Below are 21,459 nucleotides of genomic sequence, written 5' to 3'. Positions count from 1 at the left end.
GTATTTACGGGTGGGAAAAAATACGGTCGTGTGCATGAGGCCTTATTACTCTGAGCGACGCTGGAAACTGCGTCAACAGATTGTAAATCCGGGCCTGACTGCACGTAGTCAAATGGTAGTCACCCAGACTGGGAGGCAATTAGTTGCTAGGCAACCTTCAATACTACAGCCTCCAGAATACATTAGGGGAAGGGAAGAAAATTAACAACATATATGCCGATATTGCAATGGAGTTAGACTTTAAAGGGTTTGTCTCATCATGTGGCCGGCTCCTGAAACTCCCAGCGATCGGCTGGTATCACCACCAGGGAAGATACATGTCCCTTGCAGCGGCCACTGCTGAATTTATACAGTATTTTTTGCTTATTTTACCTTCCTAGTCAGTGGTCACATATGAAGTTTTGAATTTCCAGGAGCTCGATGCAATATTTACCGCAATTATTTCACGGCGTTCATGGCGTGCAGCAAATTTATAAAAAATTCAATAATGTACGCAAAATCCAGTAGCGTCAAAATACGTTGCTCCTGGGCCGTTTCCAAGAACTGTTTCCCCCCGCCAACCACTGCTAAAAGCAAATGTAAAAATAGTTACAAGGCCGTACGATATTTCTTGCCTGTGCGGACTGAGCTGTAGTAGCTGCTAGAGGGTTAAATAACCAGAGGAGAGCCAGGAAGATGTTATATCCTATGACTACAACCAGAGGGAGGTCTTATTATACCTTCAATCCTTCTTTGTGCACTAGGATTCAGGGAAAACGGGATAATAGGCACTTTCTGATTCTAAGGGGCTGATTGACGCTGAGGAAATGAGTCTGAGTTCAGGAGAAGACAATTCTGTGAAAATGAAAGGTAAGGAAATACTGAGGCCTAGTACAGGCTGCATGGGCATTGTAGGGGAATAATCCCTCTCCTTACCAGAATTGTGCCCTTTACAGCTGTTTTTCATATTTTATACCAAACACTGTGACACTACAGAGAAAATAAACACTGTGATGTCACAGTATAGAGACAATAAACACAGTGATGTCACAGTACAGAGATAATAAACACTGTGATGTCACAGTATAGAAAAAATAAACACTGTGATGTCACAGTACAGAGATAATAAGTCAGTGATGACACAGTACATAGATAAAACACTGTGATGTCACAGTATAGAGATAATAAACACTGTGTTGTCACAGTATAGAGATAATAAACACTGTGATGTCACAGTTTAGAGATAATAAACACTGTGATGTCACAGTATAGAGATAATAAGTCAGTGATGATACAGTACATAGATAATAAACACTGTGATGTCACAGTACAGAGATAATAACACTTATGTCACAGTACAGGGATAATAAACAAAGTGATGTCAGAGTACAGGGACAATAAACACAGTGATGTCAGAGTACAGGGACAATAAACACAGTGATGTCAAAGTACAGGGATAATAAACAATGTGATGTCACAATACAGAGATAACAACACATTGATGACACAGTACATAGATAATAACACAGTGATGACACAGTACATAGATAATAAACAGGGTGATGTCACGGTACAGAGATAATAAACCCAGTGATGTGACAGTACAGGGGTAATATACAGTGATGTCACGCTACAGAGTATAGGCACTGGAAATTCCCCTATGTGGCAGATTGGCCACTGCCCCCCCCCCCCCCCCCCCAGGCCCTAGGGCAGAACTTCGGATACAACATGTCTTGGCTGCTTTTAATTTATCTTGGTCTAACAGGTGCTGGATTTTCTACCATCTCTTTGTATCTGAAATCAAGTTATGAAGTGAGGAAGAAGTTCCTCAATAAACACTACTGTCAAGCTTGCCAAGGATGAATGGCTGATGACATAGAACAATACTGCGCATTCATCAAGTCTTAAACACAATGGAGGGAATTTACTAAGCAAATTGGATCAGAAAACTGAAGTGTGTTTTGAGCACTTTTACATCTGGTTTAAAAAGGGGCTACAAAAAGGAGTGTGGTTAAGAGCTCATTCACACGAACGTGACTCTCGTCCATGTGTTGGCCGTTAAAGCATCGGCCATCACACGGACCCATGTATTTCAATTGGGCCGTTCACACGACCGTTGTTTCAACGGAGCATGTGATCAGTCCGTTGAAAAATAGGACATTGTCCTCTTTTTTGCAGATCCTTCCCATAAATATACGGGAAGATGTCCGTGGGCAATAGAAATGAATGGATCCGTACTTGATCAAAATTACGGTTGTGTGGATGGGCAACTTTAGACAGTATTAATAAGGGTGAGTTCAGACTTGGCAGAATTATTCCACTGCAGATTTTGCCTTGAACCCGTGGCAAATTGCTGCAAAATCCACTTTGCAGAAGGATGAAATCTGTGATAACATTTTTCAACACTTCCGCAACATAATAGGTCTGCAGCGAATTTGAAAATATTCACCGTATCCTGAATTCTGCACATATTTTTTATAACCCCATCCACTTGGATTATGCTGTAATTTGGGGCATCAATCTGCCACATAGCCTAAATTTCCCCCCAATCTCATTTCCTATACAAGTATAAAAACTTTTACAAATACCGTATATATGTGAATATTATTAAGAGTATGTTCACACGCAGTGTTTTCAGGCGTAATTCGGGCGTTTTACGCCTCTAATTACGTTTGAAAAAACGGCTCCATTACGCCTACAAACATCTGCCCATCGCTTTCAAAGGGAATTACGATGTTCTATTTCCACGAGCCTTTATTTTACGCGTCGCTGTCAAAATACGGCGCGTAAAATGGTGGCTCGTCAAAAGAAGTGCACCTCTTGGGACGTTTTTGGAGCCATTTTTCATTGACTCCATTGAAAAACAGCTCCAATAACGTCCTCAAAAGACGCCGCAAAAAACGCGAGTACTTGCAAAAATGTCTGAAATTCAGGAGCTCCGTAATTTCAGACGTATTTTGCTACTGCGTGTGAACATACCCTAATAGTCTCAGTTTATAGGGAAACCTGTGCTTCAGGTTCTGTGGCTCTCCAGCTATTGCCAAACTGCAACTCCCAGCATATTTTATCAGCCTGGGAGTTGTTGCATCACACAATCTATAGGGCTTCATGCTGCACACCACTGCTCGGAGCAGTAGGTTCACCTTTGGCTGTATAACGGAGAATTGCTCATACAACAATTCCCTAATATACTCCTATTACCCAAATCACTTCCTTTACGAGAGGACCAATTTGGGTAATAGGACGGCAATTGTGCAGAAATCAATACTGCGGCCGTTCAAGATGCCTAGGTTCTCTGAAAGGAGGGTAGAAAGGGGCTGATGTGCTGACGCCATTGTAACAAACCCTCTCCATAAACCCAACCCAAATATCATAAACAGCACTCGTCCAAACCCTTCATGGGGTTTGGACGAGGGCAATTCAAGTAATAGAAGTTGTGATGGTTGTCATTGGCCTGCGGATGGGTTGAGGGCCGTATATGACAGGAGGTGGCCGGGGGGCTGGGTTAGATTGAGGTTTATTGTCCAGTAGCCTCCTCCACTGAGGTTTGATGGTAAGTGCCTCATCAGCCAGGGCTGCAGCTCCATTCAATGTTGGTGGCTTACGTTCGCGGACCCATTCCCGTATTTCCTGGGGGCACTTGGTATAAAACTGTTCTTTCAGGAACGCTTGTAGAATATCGTCCACAGTGAAGGCGCTCTCGGCTTCCAGCCATCTCTGACACGCCCGGGACATTTTATGGGCATACATCCTAAAAGATCCACCAGCAGTACAGGGAAGGTCTCGGAATTGGGCCCGATGTGAGTCTGGGGTGACGGCATAGTAGTCCAAAATAGTTTGTTTCACAATGTCATAGTCCCGGTTCCACTGTGCGTCTAGGGTCCGGTATGCTTCTGCGGCTCCCCCTTCAAGGAGCCCCACTAAAACACGCATCCAATCAGAGGTGGGTACATCCAGCAGGGCGCACTGCTGTTCAAAGTCCTGGAAAAACCCTTCCACATCCCCAGTTTCCTCATTAAACGGCTTGAATTCCTTCCGGGTGACCCGTAAAGTTTCCCGGTTTCTTCGGCTCTCACCCCAGGTAATATTCTGCCCTCTTTCGGCCTCCATTGCAGCCTGTCTCTGTTTTGCCATGTTAGCAGCTTCCAGCTGATACTCCTGAGTAACGATTGATCCCAGAGCTGCCATTTCCTCCTCATACCACACTAACCATTGGCTTTTAGCGGTAAGAGCCCCTGTCTCCGGAGCATGTCCATTAGCCACCTGGGAGGAGGTCACCTGGCTAGCACTCACCAGTAGATCAATTAATGGCTCTTTAGATAGTCCCTGGTAGTTCAGGCCAAGTCCTCGGGCTCGTTCTTGGAGACTAAGTACGGTCCAGTTCCGGAACTCATTCGCTGGGTGGTTCTCCATGGAGCTGCACTCTGTTGATCCCACTTCTGACACCAGTTGTCATGGGGTTAGTTAGGTTAATACACGATCAACAGAGCCAGAGACGACAGGGCAACTCCAACAGGGTTTATTGCATCCAATGTTGACAGAACAAGTCACGTTCAATGCAGGAACAACACACAGTCCACAAAATAAGGTGATCCCAGGAACATCTTCAGAGCGCTGGCCTCAGCTTCAGCTCTCCTGAAGGTCTAAATCCAGAAGATCTCCATCCTCCCCAGGACAAGCCCTTATATCCACTCAGGGGGAGGAACATCTTGGCAGTTTCTAGTCACCATCATTATAATGACTTTAGTTTGTAGTCATACACTGTCTGTAAGTGAGTTGTGGTCCTTTGTGCTATTATGTGGATTGCCACAGCCAGGATGAGAACACAATGGGGAAGATAATTGGATCACCCTTGATTGCTGGTCTGCACCTGAGCTGAATATAACTGTGGTGCCTCCTGATGACCCCCTGTGGGGTCTGGACAATGACAACACTTTGTCTTGTGGACTTCACCTCTGACTCGTCCAATTGTCCATAGGCTGGAGACACGACCTGTGGTACTTGATTAGAGAGTTATCCCTCTCTGCTGAGGACTCACAATAAACCACATATAATGCACCATCACACCCCCTGACCCCAGAGACTCCATCTCACGGGCGGGACTGTCCTGGAGGCCTCCGGATCAGCTCTTCCAAAGTGAACAGATGACGTGGAACTTTTGTGGAAGTGTCTTGAACTTTGTGATTGTGTTTCCAGACATTGCTCTTAGCCCCGGATATACATGTGCACTGGACTTTCTTTACAGCCTGTGGACTGTTCTTATTGAACTGTAATAAGTGGCTTATGAGTGAGGTGGCCAGCGGCCTGTGTAGGCCACATGGCCAGCTCACTTATTATATGAGGGGAGAGGTTGTGATGGTGCATTATATGTGGTTTATTGTGAGTCCTCAGCAGAGAGGGATAACTCTCTAATCAAGTACCACAGGTCGTGTCTCCAGCCTATGGACAATTGGACGAGTCAGAGGTGAAGTCCACAAGACAAAGTGTTGTCATTGTCCAGACCCCACAGGGGGTCATCAGGAGGCACCACAGTTATATTCAGCTCAGGTGCAGACCAGCAATCAAGGGTGATCCAATTATCTTCCCCATTGTGTTCTCATCCTGGCTGTGGCAATCCACATAATAGCACAAAGGACCACAACTCACTTACAGACAGTGTATGACTACAAACTAAAGTCATTATAATGATGGTGACTAGAAACTGCCAAGATGTTCCTCCCCCTGAGTGGATATAAGGGCTTGTCCTGGGGAGGATGGAGATCTTCTGGATTTAGACCTTCAGGAGAGCTGAAGCTGAGGCCAGCGCTCTGAAGATGTTCCTGGGATCACCTTATTTTGTGGACTGTGTGTTGTTCCTGCATTGAACGTGACTTGTTCTGTCAACATTGGATGCAATAAACCCTGTTGGAGTTGCCCTGTCGTCTCTGGCTCTGTTGATCGTGTATTAACCTAACTAACCCCATGACAGGGGGTTTCTTGGGACCTTTTATCCAGTTTACAGGTTTCTGCAGACTCCACATGGCCCATCCAGACGCTTTCCTCCCCACTGCATCCCACCACAATATATTGGGTAATGCTGGCCGGCTATCTGACCCATCACCCAGGCAAAGATCATTCCAGAAAATACAGTCACTGTTCAGAATTGTAGTGAGTCCAGAGAAGTTGGTGGCAGAAGATGGGGAGATAGAAGTCCAATCGGTTTGAGAAAACAAGGGCCATGGGCATATTTGAAAAGGGTCTGAAGTCTCACCATCATGAAGGTCATCACTGCTGTTGGGACCAGTGTCTTTTTGTCCTTCGCAGTCTTGCTCCTCCAACACTCCTTCCACCATACAACTCGCTGACACTCCAGTGTCATCCTCATCCATGTTGGAAGACTGTGCACTTGGAGAGGCCATACTGACCGTAATATCCACAACATCACTGGACAAAGACAAATCAGACCTCAAGGTAATAATACAGCTGGATTCCTCAACCTCTTGGAAATCCTGGGGTGAAGGGAATGCAGGAAACACATCGCCAGGAGAAGCACAAACATCATTGCTCACTAGTGGGGCTGTATCGTGTGACTTAACCTCAGTTGGGCTTTCAGAACTGGCACTGGTGATCTCAGTGCCAAAGGTTTCAGGAGGTTCAGTGCTAGTTATATCGCCTGTATCCTCATCATCCACACCAGTGCTAGTTATATCTCCTGTGTCATCATCCACACCAGTGCTAGCCACATCTCCTGCATCTTCATCATCCACAGGACCCGTTTCTGCAGATACATTGACATCCCCTGTATGCACTCCTTCCGGTCCTGAATCAAGCCCAGAATCCTTTACTTCCTCCTGGTGCTCCCATGTCTTATGGTATAAGCTGCCCACAGACGTCACATCACTCACCTCAGGACACTCTGGAGCTTTCTCTGGAGATCTGTAGCGATCAGAGCCTGGAGCAGCAGCACAATCCTTATAACACTGTGCTGGCCGTTCACACCATGTTTGCGGCACCTCTCGCTCCGCTGTTGCCAGACACCAATTCCAGTCCCAGTCCCAGAACTTATCATCGTTGGAGGCCAAACATCCCAGAGCATCCATGGTCTCCTGGTGCAACTCCCGAGCTCGCACAAGAACTTGTTCCTTCCTTGCCATAGTCAGAGACTTATCCCAAGCCCAACATTCAATGTCTTCTGTAAACTTTGGTCCAAGGCAGTCCATTGCCTCCTGGTAAAACACAATTGCTCTCCTCACGATAGACATCCTGGTGTGCAGACCTCTGTCCATCTCTCCTGCACTCTGTTGATCCCACTTCTGACACCAGTTGTCATGGGGTTAGTTAGGTTAATACACGATCAACAGAGCCAGAGACGACAGGGCAACTCCAACAGGGTTTATTGCATCCAATGTTGACAGAACAAGTCACGTTCAATGCAGGAACAACACACAGTCCACAAAATAAGGTGATCCCAGGAACATCTTCAGAGCGCTGGCCTCAGCTTCAGCTCTCCTGAAGGTCTAAATCCAGAAGATCTCCATCCTCCCCAGGACAAGCCCTTATATCCACTCAGGGGGAGGAACATCTTGGCAGTTTCTAGTCACCATCATTATAATGACTTTAGTTTGTAGTCATACACTGTCTGTAAGTGAGTTGTGGTCCTTTGTGCTATTATGTGGATTGCCACAGCCAGGATGAGAACACAATGGGGAAGATAATTGGATCACCCTTGATTGCTGGTCTGCACCTGAGCTGAATATAACTGTGGTGCCTCCTGATGACCCCCTGTGGGGTCTGGACAATGACAACACTTTGTCTTGTGGACTTCACCTCTGACTCGTCCAATTGTCCATAGGCTGGAGACACGACCTGTGGTACTTGATTAGAGAGTTATCCCTCTCTGCTGAGGACTCACAATAAACCACATATAATGCACCATCACAGAAGTATATTAGGGAATTGGTATTCATGCCATTTTTAGTACATCAAAGAAAATTTACTAAGGCCTCATTCACACACAGAAAATTTCTGGAGTTTTAAACTGCATTAAAAAATGCTCCTAAAAACGCTAGCGTTTTTCAAATTTAACATGCGTTTTTTATGGGGTTTTTCATTTAGTGTCATTTTGTACTTGCGTTTTATATGTCCTATAGAGAAGCCTATGGGAAAACCAATCTAAGGCTAGGATCACACACAAAACTTTTATGCAGTTTTTGGTGCAGTTTTTTTTAGCTTGAGACAGAAGTGGATCCAAAAGGAAGGAAAGATATAAAGAAAAGACTGATGCATCTCCGTTTTTTGTGTTAAAAAAACGGAGCCAAAAAACGGCAGCAAAAACGGCATTAAAAGTTTGTGTGTGATCCTGGCCTAAAGGTGAACCTTCACCCTCAGTGTAAGTTCACAGGCTGCGTAAATACTGCGGATGAAAATCCACAGCATAATACAGTAGCCGCAAAGTGGATGAGATTTTTTCAAGTCCACGCTGCATAAATGATAAGCGGAAATAAAAATGCTCAGAAATCGACCTGTAGTGCGTTATTTTAATCCGCAGCATGCCTATTGTATTTGCGTAATCGCTGGTTTTCTGTTGCGGATTTTCCCCATGGAATTCAATGGGGAGTTAAAACCTGCAACAAATAGCAGATGTTGCGTTTTTTTGCCGCAAAAAACCCAACTCAGAAAAGCACTTACCCAAAATTCTGTTTTTCTTCGTCCAGGCCGCCCTCCTGGGATGACGTTTCATCCTATGTGATTGGCTGCAGCGGTCGCATGTCATTAAACGTCATCCCAGGAGGGATTTTTATTATTTTAAAAGTACAGTTTCCGGCTGCGGACATTCCGGTCGAAAAACTGCACCACAATTTGGTGCGGTTTTTCGCCTGAAATTCCCTGCGACGACCAGGGCGGATGAATCAGCATATATGCCCTGTGTGAACATAGCCTTAGGGCCACCTGTAAACAAGTTTAAGGCCAGGACCACACACACGCAGTTTTGGTGCAGTTTTTTTTTTACGCAAAAACCAGAAGTGGATCCAAAAGGAAGGAGAGGCGTATAGAAAAGACTGATGCGTCGCCGATCTTTTGTGATCACTCCTGTGTTTGGCTCCAAAAACTGCATCAAAACTGTGTGTGATCCTGGCCTTAAAGGCCCAGAGCTCGGGCTGCTGGAGGAGTGCAGTTTTCTTCGCCGGCCCATCGGTAAACACTAGAGGTAGTTGTTATACTTGGATTTGATGCAGCGAGTTCAGACATAGCCGGGTGTTATATAATTAACCCGGATCCACCCCCTCAAGACACTACCAAGCCTTCACTTAAGAAGTAAGAGGAGTAAAGGGTAAGTGCTGACGGATCCTTAAATGCCGAATCAAGTTCAGATTTACTAGTAATTTATGAATCATTCATTGGACCAGAGTGATCTGTGCCGGTCAAAGTCCCTTTAAATAGGAGAAAAGTAAGGCCTGCGAAACAAACAGGACCTTTATCTGCCCGCTGGGACGGCACAGATTTCCACTGCCGGTGTAGGTAGGACTGTGATACTGCTAGTAATCCATAGGAAATCATATTGAATCTATTAGGACTCCTACACACGGCCATATTACAGATCTGTGTTGTGTAATATGGCACCCGTAACCTGCTATGGTACCCGTACTGTATTTCCAATTTTTATTTCTCAGATTCATATGGTGGTGTACGTTGTATGCTGTGTCATGGAGGCATTATACGGCGGCACAGGGGGTGCCTACGGCTCCGTAATGTGAATCGTAGGGACTCCATGTGCCGCCGCACTGGGAATACACAGGAGGCTTTTCTGTGTGCGTGGACCCTTAGGCCTAAGCTATGCTTGCGATGATGATGATTTTTACATGTACCCAGTTTTTGACCCAGATTATTATTCAGTTTACACCTGATTTGGGCAAAAAATGGCACCGATTTAAATGCTGCATCTAAAATTGTGCCAAATTTGCGACGTTCTCGCTACAAAAAGGAAAAACGGGCGTAGTAAAAGCTGGAAAGGCCGGCTCCACACGGGACGGAAGTGCTGCGGGTTTACCAGCTGAATTTCACAAATCGGTGGGTCAAATGTACGGCTGCTCACGGCAAATGCACGAGATCTATTAATAGGGGTGCGCGTTTTAATAGGTGCCATTCTCGCCAACTACCACCTTTTGATTTTATTGGTGTAAAATACACAATTATTAATAAATGAGGGCCTTCGTGGCCTTTTTTTTTTTTTTTTTTTTTTTTTTTTTTATCAATAACTATGGTGCAAAATGTACTCGTATCTGCGCCAAATTCACTAAATTGTGCCAGGCTTGTATATAAGTTTGGTGGTGGAACTGATTTTTGGAGCCTAAAATGTCACACAAATAAATGAAATCTGACTTTTTGCTTGTGTGACCCTGGTCTGATCTGTTGAGAGAAGCCAGCAGAAACCAGATGCTTTTATAAATTTGGTGCAAGTGTGTGCGCGCCATTTTCAGTTATTATGCATGTGCCCATACACACATGTGAATACACTCCCATTGACTTCAATGGGGGAAAAAAAATGCATCAAGGGTATATAGATTTTTGCTATATTATTATTGCTCCAATGCATCTAAAACAAAAAAATTAAGCAACTTTGCAAATCGTCTTAATTAAAAATGTCCTACCGTTTTGTGTATATAGCTCCTTTGCAGACCTGTGTGTCTCCATGGTTACAGACTACAAACAAGCCCTGTGTGTAGTCTGATCCTGCAGTTGTGTATTGGCAGGGGATAACGAGGTTCTGCTGTTGGATTCCCAATGAAGGTGATTTCTGTTTTTTTTTGTTTTTTTTTTAGAATTTTAAGACTTGCTGCCCTAAAAAATGGCTGATCCACCCAGCCCCGGTGATCTACAGAAGAACCCGATCTTCACCGAGGCTGAACTGGAAGAAATCGCTCCAAGGTCTCACGATTCCAGATGGCATCTATTAACCAGAGTAAGAAGTAAGTTTAGGTGAGTCAAGAACTAATAGGCGATAGACATGTCGACCCTAAGGCACCATTTTGTTTTTTATCTAAATGGCTCTAGAATTTTTTATGAATTAATCTTTATAGCAGTCAGAGATTTGTTTTTCTTATACACAGCTGTAAATTTCATGCACACCCCTTGATGTGGTTGGGGGGGGGGGGTAGGATAGGGGAACGTGGAATGACCATTTAAATGATATTCTAGTTACATGCAGCCACCACTAGGGGGAGCTTATCACATACTTTGAACTCCACGATAAAACCCGCATTAAATCGCTCCCCCTAGTGGTGGCAGCTGCAGAGTTTTGTCATTTGACTATGTGCCTATACAAGGTGTTTGGAGCTCTGTATTGTGAAAACAGAGCTCCGTCCGCTATAAAGATATATATTGAGATGAATAATTACAGAATGTTGGACCTAAAAATGGCATGATGTTAAAAGGTGGAGAGTCGCTTTAATATGAGTCACTGTGCCTTTAAACAGCAATTTTGCAGCTATAATCTACATAAAATTTTGTTAACTTATAATTTTTTTTACTTCTCTCCTTTTATGATATTAGGCTCCATAATGAATAAATTCATAATTTTGCTTTCTGTTACCTTTTTTTTTATTTTTTATAAATTCTTTTATTTGTCATTTTTGTTTTTTATATTACAAATCGTACAGAATATACACAACACAGTGCGACAAAAGGCAATGAAGAACAGTCTACGTTTCACTGGTCAGTTATCTGCCCCGCATAAGTACATGGGGTCACCTGAAAGTACCATGTCGCTAAATACAGTTAATTAAGGAATCTCCGATATGCACCCTGAACCCGCAGCCGTGCATGATATATCCTGAGTGCGCACAGGTGCATCAAAGGAGAAGAGAGATGCAGAGACAGAAAGAAGAAAAGACAAAAATAGTGAGGAAAGAAAGAGAAGGGAATGGGGGAGAGAAAACAAAAAAGAGGGGAGGGGGGGAGCTGACCTGACATACCGTGTCTAGACGGGAATTCACGAGGCCATGATGGTTTTATATTCCTCGGTCGTTTGGAAACGAATCCATTCACGCCATGTTTTTAGGAAGGAGGCATGAGTCCCCTTCATTGATGCCGTGAGGTCCTCCATTCTCATGATCTCCTGGATCTTGCCGAACCACATGCCCACCGTCGGCGGACAGGACTGTCTCCACGGTGCAGGAACACATGCCCTAGCCGCGTTTACCAGGTGTCGAACTACCGAACGTCTATACAAGGGCAGTGGGACCTCGCACAAATGAAGCAGGAAGAGGCCCGGAGATCGCGGGAGAGGACAATCCGTGAACTTTGCGGAAATACGCCACACCTCGGACCAGAACCCAGTCAGGAGTGGGCAGTCCCAGAAAATATGCAGGATTGTACCCACATGATCCCCACATCTCCAGCATAGTGGCGAGGCCGCCGGGATCATAACATGCAATCTGGAAGGTACCCTGTACCAACAGGATAATATCTTAAATCCTGCCTCTTGAAATCTACTGGCCATGGAAGACTTATGCGTCATGGTGAACAGGCGGTCTCGTTGTTCAGGGGTGAATGTTTCGCCCAAGTCCCTCTCCCAGCTACGCAAGTATGAAGGTGGCGGCAAATTGGGGGGCGAGATCAAGTACCCATAGATTCTGGACAAAGCATGTCGGATCGTGCCTGTGCCTCTGTTACCATTTTCAATGCCTTTCCATTTTCCATATCTCTGTTTCTTGTCAGTGAATGGGACTATTTTTGTTTATATCCAGAGGCTGAAAACCTGTACAGACCTAATATTACTCATCTGAGAGTTTGCTTCAATGGAATCCACCCTAGAACAGTCTGGACTCCAGGCGGATAAATTTTCACTGATACACTGTAGCAAACTATCAGGACAGAAGAGGGACTTGTGCTGATGTATTTTGCTTACAGAGGATCAGGGTCGTAACTAGAAATTGCGGGGCCCCATAACAAACTTAAATGGAGCCCCGAAGCATCTACAGACACCCCATCTTCAGCCCCACAAACCCCCGAATCCAGCCCTATGCCCCTGGGGCTCACCAGGCCCATGGAGCTTGCTGCCTTCTGTCGCGACAAGCACTTTTTTGTTGACCGTCCACGGGATGCGGAGGTTCTGGGTCCCATTGTGGTCTTGTGTCTGCTGCAATGTGGGGCCTTTTCATGTGGGTTAGAGTGCTGGCTGCTCGGGTCTTGCTTCCTCCCAAGCACCTGTACACCCACACTGGTATTGCTAAAGGCTGTGTTCAGCAGCCTCTCCGACATTGCCCATGACTGGTTCCTGCCAGACGACTCCTGGGGGCCGCCTGCTGGGACTAGAGGGGGCTCGATAACGGGTCCCGGTGTACTAGTTTGGGGGTGGGTTGTTACGCAATTGGCAGGGGTGTCTATGGGCCCCCTGGACTATGAGGCCTGGTCACAACTGCGACCCCCTATAGTTACGCCACTGCAGGGGATTGTTTAGACTAAATACACTTGTAGAAAACTCCGCTGTTAGAAGTAGAAGGCCTGTACAGGTTTTCATTCACGGACAGCAAGCGGAGATCTGGAAAATGGTGAAGAATTGATATGCAAAGTATATTAAAAAGTTGACGAACATTTCCTTATACAACAGTAAACCTTTATTTACATAAAACCGGAAAACCTCTTTAACATTTTATGTAGATGTAATGTATGCCCTACATGGGTTTCCTCCAATCGAATCTAACTTTATTCCTTATGGTCTTCTGCTCGTTCGGTGTATTGCTCCATTATAAATGTACATATTAATGAGCTAATTATACATTTACATATTATCCTGCAATAGTCACTTTTTTTTTTTTTGTTGTTTTTTTTTGTATTCCAGATGTTCTGGGACAATCGCAAAATCCCTTTTGCTGAAATTTATTCCGATCCTTAATTGGCTGCCGCGTTATCCGGTCAAAGAATGGCTTCTAGGAGACATCATATCCGGGATCAGTGTCGGTATCATTCAGCTCCCACAAGGTAAAACATGGACCGGGCCTTGTGTATTCATAGGCAACTCAGACCAGTGGCACAGTTGTCCCTAGCAACCAATCAGATGCCAGCTTTAATTTCTGAAGTTCAGGTTATAAAATAAAAGAAGGGAGCTGATTGGTTTCTATCCATCGAACCATCCAACCAGAGTTCAGGTTTCAATTTCAAGACTAGTTTATTGCTATGGACAACAGGGACAATGGTTTTCAGTGAGTTTTGATATAAGGGACCACTGTTGCCTTTATTAGAAGTACCGTACAGCTGTCCGTAGGTGTTGTTGGAGTTGGTTTCCCCCCTGTACAGGACCCCTGCTGTGAAAATTAAAATAAAAAAGATTTACATGCCTTTCATGACCATTCATGCTCTACTGATATGGACCAGCAGCCAGACAACCTGATTCTGAATAGTTATGAGAAACCGCGCCAGTCTTGTTTATGGGCTGTGTCTGTTGTTGTGGTATTCAAGTGATTGGGACTGAGCTGCAATATCAGACGCAGCCTATTCACAAGGGGTGGCGCTATTTCTGAGAAAAAATCTGCCACTTTTTTTTTTTCTTTAAAGGGGATTTCCCATCAGACCTTTGACATATCCACAGGATAGCTGAAATGTCAGATGCGGCTCCCACCTCTGAGACCCGCACCTATCTCTAGAATGGGGCCCCCTAAACCCCCCCCCCCACCACCACCACCACCATTCTACCGCTCTGTGTTGTGGCTGAAGCGTGTGATTTCCGACAATGAATTATGTAAACAGCGTAACTCGCTGAGCTTCGCTGTTTCCATAAGTCCCATAGAACTGAACGGTAGTTACGGAAACAGTGTAGCTTGCATGCTATGCTGCTTCCGTAACTGCCATTCACTACTATGGGAGTTACGGAAACAGCGTAGCTCAGCTAGTTACGCTGTTTCCATAATTTATGGTCGGAAATCACACGCTTCAACCACAACAGAGCGGTAGAACGGGGTTTAGGGGGTCCCATTCTAGAGATGGGTGCGGGTCCCAGAGGTGGGACCCGCATCTGACATTTCAGCTATTCTGTGGATATGTCATAAATGTCTGACGGGAAAACCCCATTACGAAAAAATGGGCCAGATTTTTTTTTTTTTTTATATTTTAGATACTTTGGTTATCCTTTTGCCAGCTCACGGCTGTCGTACTTTGCTTCATTATTTTGCGGCAAAAAAAGTTGCACCTTGTTAATAAATCTGGTGCATTTTACTACTCTTAGCCACACCCCTTTTTTTTACTAGACCCTTTTTATTTGCAGCAAAAAGTGTCTAAAACACAAGTCAGAATTTTACTAAATCTCTCCAGTGTGTGGTATTAGGCCATGTTCACACAGGAGATTTTTCATATGGAAAAATCTGATGTGAACTTCTTCTGCAGCTTTGCTGTTTAAACCGCTGTCTGATCTACACGCAGATTAGCCATTCAGTGACCTAAAAACACGGAAACCCAACGGAACCTAAATGAAGCCATTAGAAAAAAAACATATACAGACCCCAGATGACATCCCAAGGCTCTGTTCACAGTTTTGTGCAGACCGAAAAAAATCTGACATAGAATTCCTTCAGGAATTTTGCGGCAGATTTTGAACTGCCTACCCTTATTTATCTACTGTATTTTTCGCCTATGGCTATTGAAGCTAATGCAAGGGTTCTTTCTGCCTCCTATTGATTCAATGGGAGGTCAGAGACGGAAACCGCGGTGAGGATGGACATACCGCTTTTTTCACCCGCAAGCGGCCAAAACACACTCCGTAAAGAAAACGCCTCTGCTTCCCATTGAAATCAATGGGGGGTGATTTCGGCCAGTTTTTGTCGCTGATTTAGATGCAGTTTCTGTGTCAAAATCGGTGCCAAAAAACTGAATTGACCCTAAAAGTGTAACTAAACTTTTGAAATGTCAAAGTGACATGCCAGAAGTTTTGATTGGTGGGGGTCCGAGAACCCACCGATCGCTAAAACAAAGCTGCAAAAGCGCTTGGCTGAGCGACGTACCGCTTTGTTTCTGATCCGCTTTCCTCGGAGCGGTGTACGGGCTCAATAGAAAGTCTATATATAATAGAGTATCCTGGTCCTGTCCTGTCTAGTGTCAGGACGTGGTCTGTGGCAGTTCCCGGGAGTCATGAGGACTGCAGGAATGAGGAGAGGTGAGTATTTAGTCAGGTTGCGGCACCTGTGGGACCTCTTTTCTGGCAATCTTTCGGACGTTCTGGAAGAGTTGGTAAGTATTGATTACTTTTATCGTTCTTAAGAATTTTATTGTTTGTCATTTATATCTTTATAGGTTTGGCCTATGCTCTTTTGGCCGGCGTCCCCCCAGTGTTTGGCTTATATTCATCATTTTATCCTGTAGTCCTCTACACCATATTCGGCACATCCCGACACATCTCTGCAGGTAAATACATGTATAATAACACTCTATAAATGAAATGGGAGAGGCTATATTTACATGCAAACCCTTTCTGCCACAATAGGAACTTTTGCTGTGATCTCTGTGATGGTGGGAAGTGTGACGGAATCATTGGCGCCATCTGATAATTTTATGATACCAGTGAACGATTCAATGGTAGTTGACACGGTTGCCAGAGACGCAGTCAGGGTTCAGGTGGCATCCGCCTTAACATTATTGGTTGGCATCTTTCAGGTAAGATGTGGAATAGTTCAGGCTTAAGAGTATAGCACCCTGAATCCTCCTGACTTCTTTTTTCTGGATAATGTAGATAAATATATTATTTTGCTGTCTGGAAATCATTAACGTGTTGCTGTTAACCGATATGTCTGCTCTATCTGACTTTGGAAGTAGACCGGGAATAATGTAATTGACTCGTGACCTAAGCACAGAAGAAATGCATTTTATCTGCACATATACTTAGACTAGCATAAAACATTTTTTTATTATTTTTGCAGATGCTCTTTCTAGGTGTGGAAACACTTGCAAAATAAGTTAAATGTTAAACCTGCACTGCAACTGGTCTCAGCCAGTTGCTATACATATTTGGAGTAGAACTACTATAATACTGCCCCCTATATACAAGAATATAACTACTATAATACTGCCTCCTATATACAAGAATATAACTACTATAATACTGCTCCTATATACAAGAATATAACTACTATAATACTGCCCCTATATACAAGAATATAACTACTATAATACTGCCCCTATATACAAGAATATAACTACTATAATACTGCTCCTATATACAAGAATACAACTACTATAATACTGCCCCCTATATACAAGAATATAACTACTATAATACTGCCCCCTATATACAAGAATATAACTACTACAATACTGCCCCTATATACAAGAATATAACTACTATAATACTGCTCCTATATACAAGAGTATAACTACTATAATACTGCCCCTATATACAAGAATATAACTACTATAATACTGCCCCCTATATACAAGAATATAACTACTATAATACTGCTCCTATATACAAGAATATAACTACTATAATACTGCCTCCTATATACAAGAATATAACTACTATAATACTGCCCCTATATACAAGAATATAACTACTATAATACTGCTCCCTATATACAAGAATATAACTACTATAATACTGCTCCCTATATACAAGAATATAACTACTATAATACTGCCTCCTATATACAAGAATATAACTACTATAATACTGCCCCTATATACAAGAATATAACTACTATAATACTGCTCCTATAAACAAGAATATAACTACTATAATACTGCCTCCTATATACAAGAATATAACTACTATAATACTAACCCTATATACAAGAATATAACTACTATAATACTGCCCCCTATATACAAGAATATAACTACTATAATACTGCCCCCTATAGACAAGAATATAACTACTATAATACTGCTCCTATATACAAGAATAGAACTACTATAATACTGCTCCTATATACAAGAATAGAACTACTATAATACTGCCCCCTATATACAAGAATATAATTACTATAATACTGCCGCTATATACAAGAATATAACTACTATAATACTGCCCCCTATATACAAGAATAGAACTACTATAATACTGCTCCCTATATACAAGAATATAACTACTATAATACTGCTCATATATACAAGAATATAACTACTATAATACTGCCCCCTATAAACAAGAATATAATTACTATAATACTGCCACTATATACAAGAATATAACTACTATAATACTGCCCCCTATATACAAGAATAGAACTACTATAATACTGCTCATATATACAAGAATATAACTACTATAATACTGCCCCCTATATACAAGAATATAATTACTATAATACTGCCGCTATATACAAGAATATAACTACTATAATACTGCTCCCTATATACAAGAATATAACTACTATAATACTGCCCCCTATATACAAGAATAGAACTACTACTGTCTCATTCTTTACAGATCTTGTTGGGACTGGTGCAGTTTGGCTTTGTAGTAACCTACCTCTCTGAGCCCCTGGTCCGGGGTTACACCAGCGCAGCTGCTATCCACGTGACACTGTCTCAGATAAAAAGTATCCTGGGTGTGGAGATAACCCAGCGGAGCCACCCTTTGTCTCTGATTTATGTAAGAGTTCATAGAATTAGTGATAGAGTTGCCCATGGTTTCCAGGTTTTCTTTTATTATCTACCTGCCTTGGGAAAATTAACAGCTGTCATTTTTGTTGGTTGATACAAAAGTTAATACAAAAAAAATATTATATATATATTTTTTATATGTGTGTGTGTGTGTGTGTATATATATATATATATATATATATATATAGCCATTTTGTGTAATGTGTCCACCTTGTAAATATTCCTTATCCCCCCATAGACCATTGTGAATATTTGTTCCAAACTCCCACAAACCAACGTTGCTTCCCTCCTCACTGGAGTCATTGCCATCGTTGTCCTGTTCGCAGTGAAGTTTCTGAATGAGAAATACAACTCAAAAATACGGATAGCAGTACCTATAGAACTGATTACAGTGAGTATATAATAAATCTACTCTATGTATAATTTATTCTAGTATCCTGTATTTTGTTTTAAAACATGGCAATTATCCTATACTCTATTCACACCAGGAGCTGCATTCAGAATTCTGCTGGTTGTAATATTCTGCACTACATTTATCCACCCCCCTCCCAGCTTATTGGCGTTCCTTTAATACATTGCCTTCTGATTAAGTGCATTGTGGGGAATTTTTTCATTCTGCAAAAGACTGTGGAGATCTGGCCCTAGGGGTTGAAGGTTGACTGGCTTAGAAATATTTTTAAATGCCCCATGAGGGAATTCTGGGTTAATAGCTAGATCGGTTTTAGAAAGTCTGTCTCTGTGTTCTTCCGTGCATTACACAGACAGCCCATTGATATCAATAGGGAAGATGTCATTCTTAATTTTCCCTGTGGAGGCGCTGATGGGGTATTAAATACTTCCCCACAATACAGCTGATCGTTGGAGGTCACAGCAGCTTCTTAGTTATGTGTCTATAAAAAACCTTAGTGACAATTAATCTAGCCACCATAAGGGTCCTATTACATGGCCCGACGTGGGCTGTGTGAACGAGTGCCGATGAACGAAACCGCTCGGCGCTCGTTTACTACTTTCGCACGGAGCAATGATTGCTTATGCATAGGGACGAGCGATCGTTACTCTGATCACTCATCCCTATACGTTTTCATCGTGATTACACAGAGATGTGCTGCCGAAAACCATGATTTTTAATTCTGCATAAATAGCAGATCGGCCAATGAACGAGCGTTTTTTTGTTTGGTCGCTCGGCTGATCGTTGCCCTGATCACACAGGATCGGGAGTGAGCGTTCATACGATCATTGGCCCATGTAATAAGGCCTTAAGAGTGTGTTAGCCAACTTTTCCAGACTATTGAATAGCAAACTTTTCTATCTACAAACTGATACATCCTGTTTCCATATCCCTGAATTACTTTGCAAATATGCCATTCAGGAAACTGGAAAAGTGGAATGACAATCCCTCTCGGAGGGCAGGGGACGTATGAACCTTTAGGCTTTATTCAGACGAACGGGAAAAACGTCCGCGCAACGCGCGTGATTTGCACGCGCGTTGCACGGACCTATATGTGTCTATGGGGCCGTGCAGACATGTCCGTGATTTTTCGGCGTTTTGCACGCATCACGCACCCATTGAAGTCAATGGGTGCGTGAAAACCACGCATGCCGCACGGAAGCACTTCCGTGCGAACTGCGTGATTCGCGCAAGAGCTGTCAAAAGGATGAATGTAAACAGAAAAGCACCACGTGCTTTTCTGTTTACAAACATCCAAACGGAGTGTCTTTGAGATGAGCGAACCCGGACAACCGAACCGAACTTCACCGGGTTCGGCCGAACTCGTTTTGGCCGAAAGCGGCCAAAAAAATTCGGGTACGCGACGTCAGGAGATAGTCACTGTCCAGGGTGCTGAAAGAGTTAAACTGTTTCAGCACCATGGACAGTGACTACCGATCCCAATATACATGAACGTGTAAAAAAAAAAAGTTCTGACTTACCGATAACTCCCGGCTTCTTCCTCCAGTCTGACCTCCCGGGATGACAATTCAGTCCAAGTGACAGCTCCAGCCAATCACAGGCCAAGCACAGGCTGCGGCGGTCACATGGACTGCCGCGTCATCCAGGGAGGTGGGGCCAGATGTCAAGAGAGGCGCGTCACCAAGGACGCGTCACCAAGGCAACGGCCGGGAGGGAAGTTCTCGGTAAGTACGAACGTCTTTTCTTTTTTTTTTTTTTTAACAGGTTGCTCGATATGGTGATCGGAATTCACTGTCGAGGGTGCTGAAAGAGTTACTGCCGATCAGTTAACTCTTTCAGCACCCTGGACAGTGACTGACGTCGACTAGCCTCATCCCTATGATGGCGGCTGCGTGATTGTCATCATACACGGATGACACACCGAGCTGTCAAGTGGTTTTTGCGCGCGCGTGTGAATCCAGCCTTATGGGAACTCTAATGTTGGCCATATTAATATACATTTTTTTTAATTAAGATGGAAGTGCCATTTATAACTTCCCCTTCTCCTACCTTATCTAGTAGGTGCTTTGATGTCAAACTACTGGTTTGTTTTTTTGTGTTTTTTAAAAATGCAAATTTTTTCTAAATGCCCAACTAGGCGTTTTTTTTTTCCTATTCACCAAGTGGGTGTTGTGTAGAAAAGTGTATGACGCTGACGTCCTACACTCTTCTATACAACGCCCACTTGGTGAATAGGAAATGAACGCCCAGTTGGGCATTTAGAAAAAATGTGCATAAATTGAACAATGTTCATAACTTTGTCAATGATCAACGTAATTTTAAAAAACCAAAAGCGTAGTCATCTGCATCAAAGTGCCTATTTAGGTAGGAGATTATAAACTGGTGACCGAGCCTCTTTAAGACCAAATGCCCGTAGTCCGTAGTATTCCCATTCAGGAGGTGCCTACGTAAGTAGCGGTCATAGGGGTATTGTTCGGCACGTACTCCCAGCCCTCACCCCATAT

General features: G+C 43.5%; 1 protein-coding gene across 3 annotated transcripts in view; it reads left to right on the top strand.

The window, feature by feature from the left end:
• Positions 1–713: 713 nt before the first annotated feature.
• SLC26A6 (solute carrier family 26 member 6) overlaps positions 714–21,459 on the top strand; it is a 34,061-nt gene continuing 13,315 nt past the window's right edge. The window contains exons 1-7 of one of the 3 annotated variants that reach the window (XM_075831741.1): positions 714–849; positions 10,779–10,935; positions 13,799–13,938; positions 16,240–16,350; positions 16,430–16,599; positions 18,371–18,535; positions 18,785–18,937. In XM_075831741.1, the coding sequence (XP_075687856.1) occupies positions 10,805–10,935; positions 13,799–13,938; positions 16,240–16,350; positions 16,430–16,599; positions 18,371–18,535; positions 18,785–18,937 (870 nt within the window). In that variant the 5' untranslated portion in view covers positions 714–849; positions 10,779–10,804. Of the gene's footprint in view, positions 850–10,778; positions 10,936–13,798; positions 13,939–14,129; positions 14,160–16,239; positions 16,351–16,429; positions 16,600–18,370; positions 18,536–18,784; positions 18,938–21,459 lie in introns of those variants that run through there. The other 2 variants (XM_075831742.1, XM_075831743.1) reach the window with 2 other exon arrangements.

The sequence above is a fragment of the Rhinoderma darwinii genome, chromosome 7 (genome assembly GCF_050947455.1).
Source record: "Rhinoderma darwinii isolate aRhiDar2 chromosome 7, aRhiDar2.hap1, whole genome shotgun sequence".
In the NCBI taxonomy this organism is placed as follows: Eukaryota; Metazoa; Chordata; class Amphibia; order Anura; family Rhinodermatidae; genus Rhinoderma; species Rhinoderma darwinii.
This window is presented reverse-complemented; position numbering and strand designations above follow the sequence as displayed.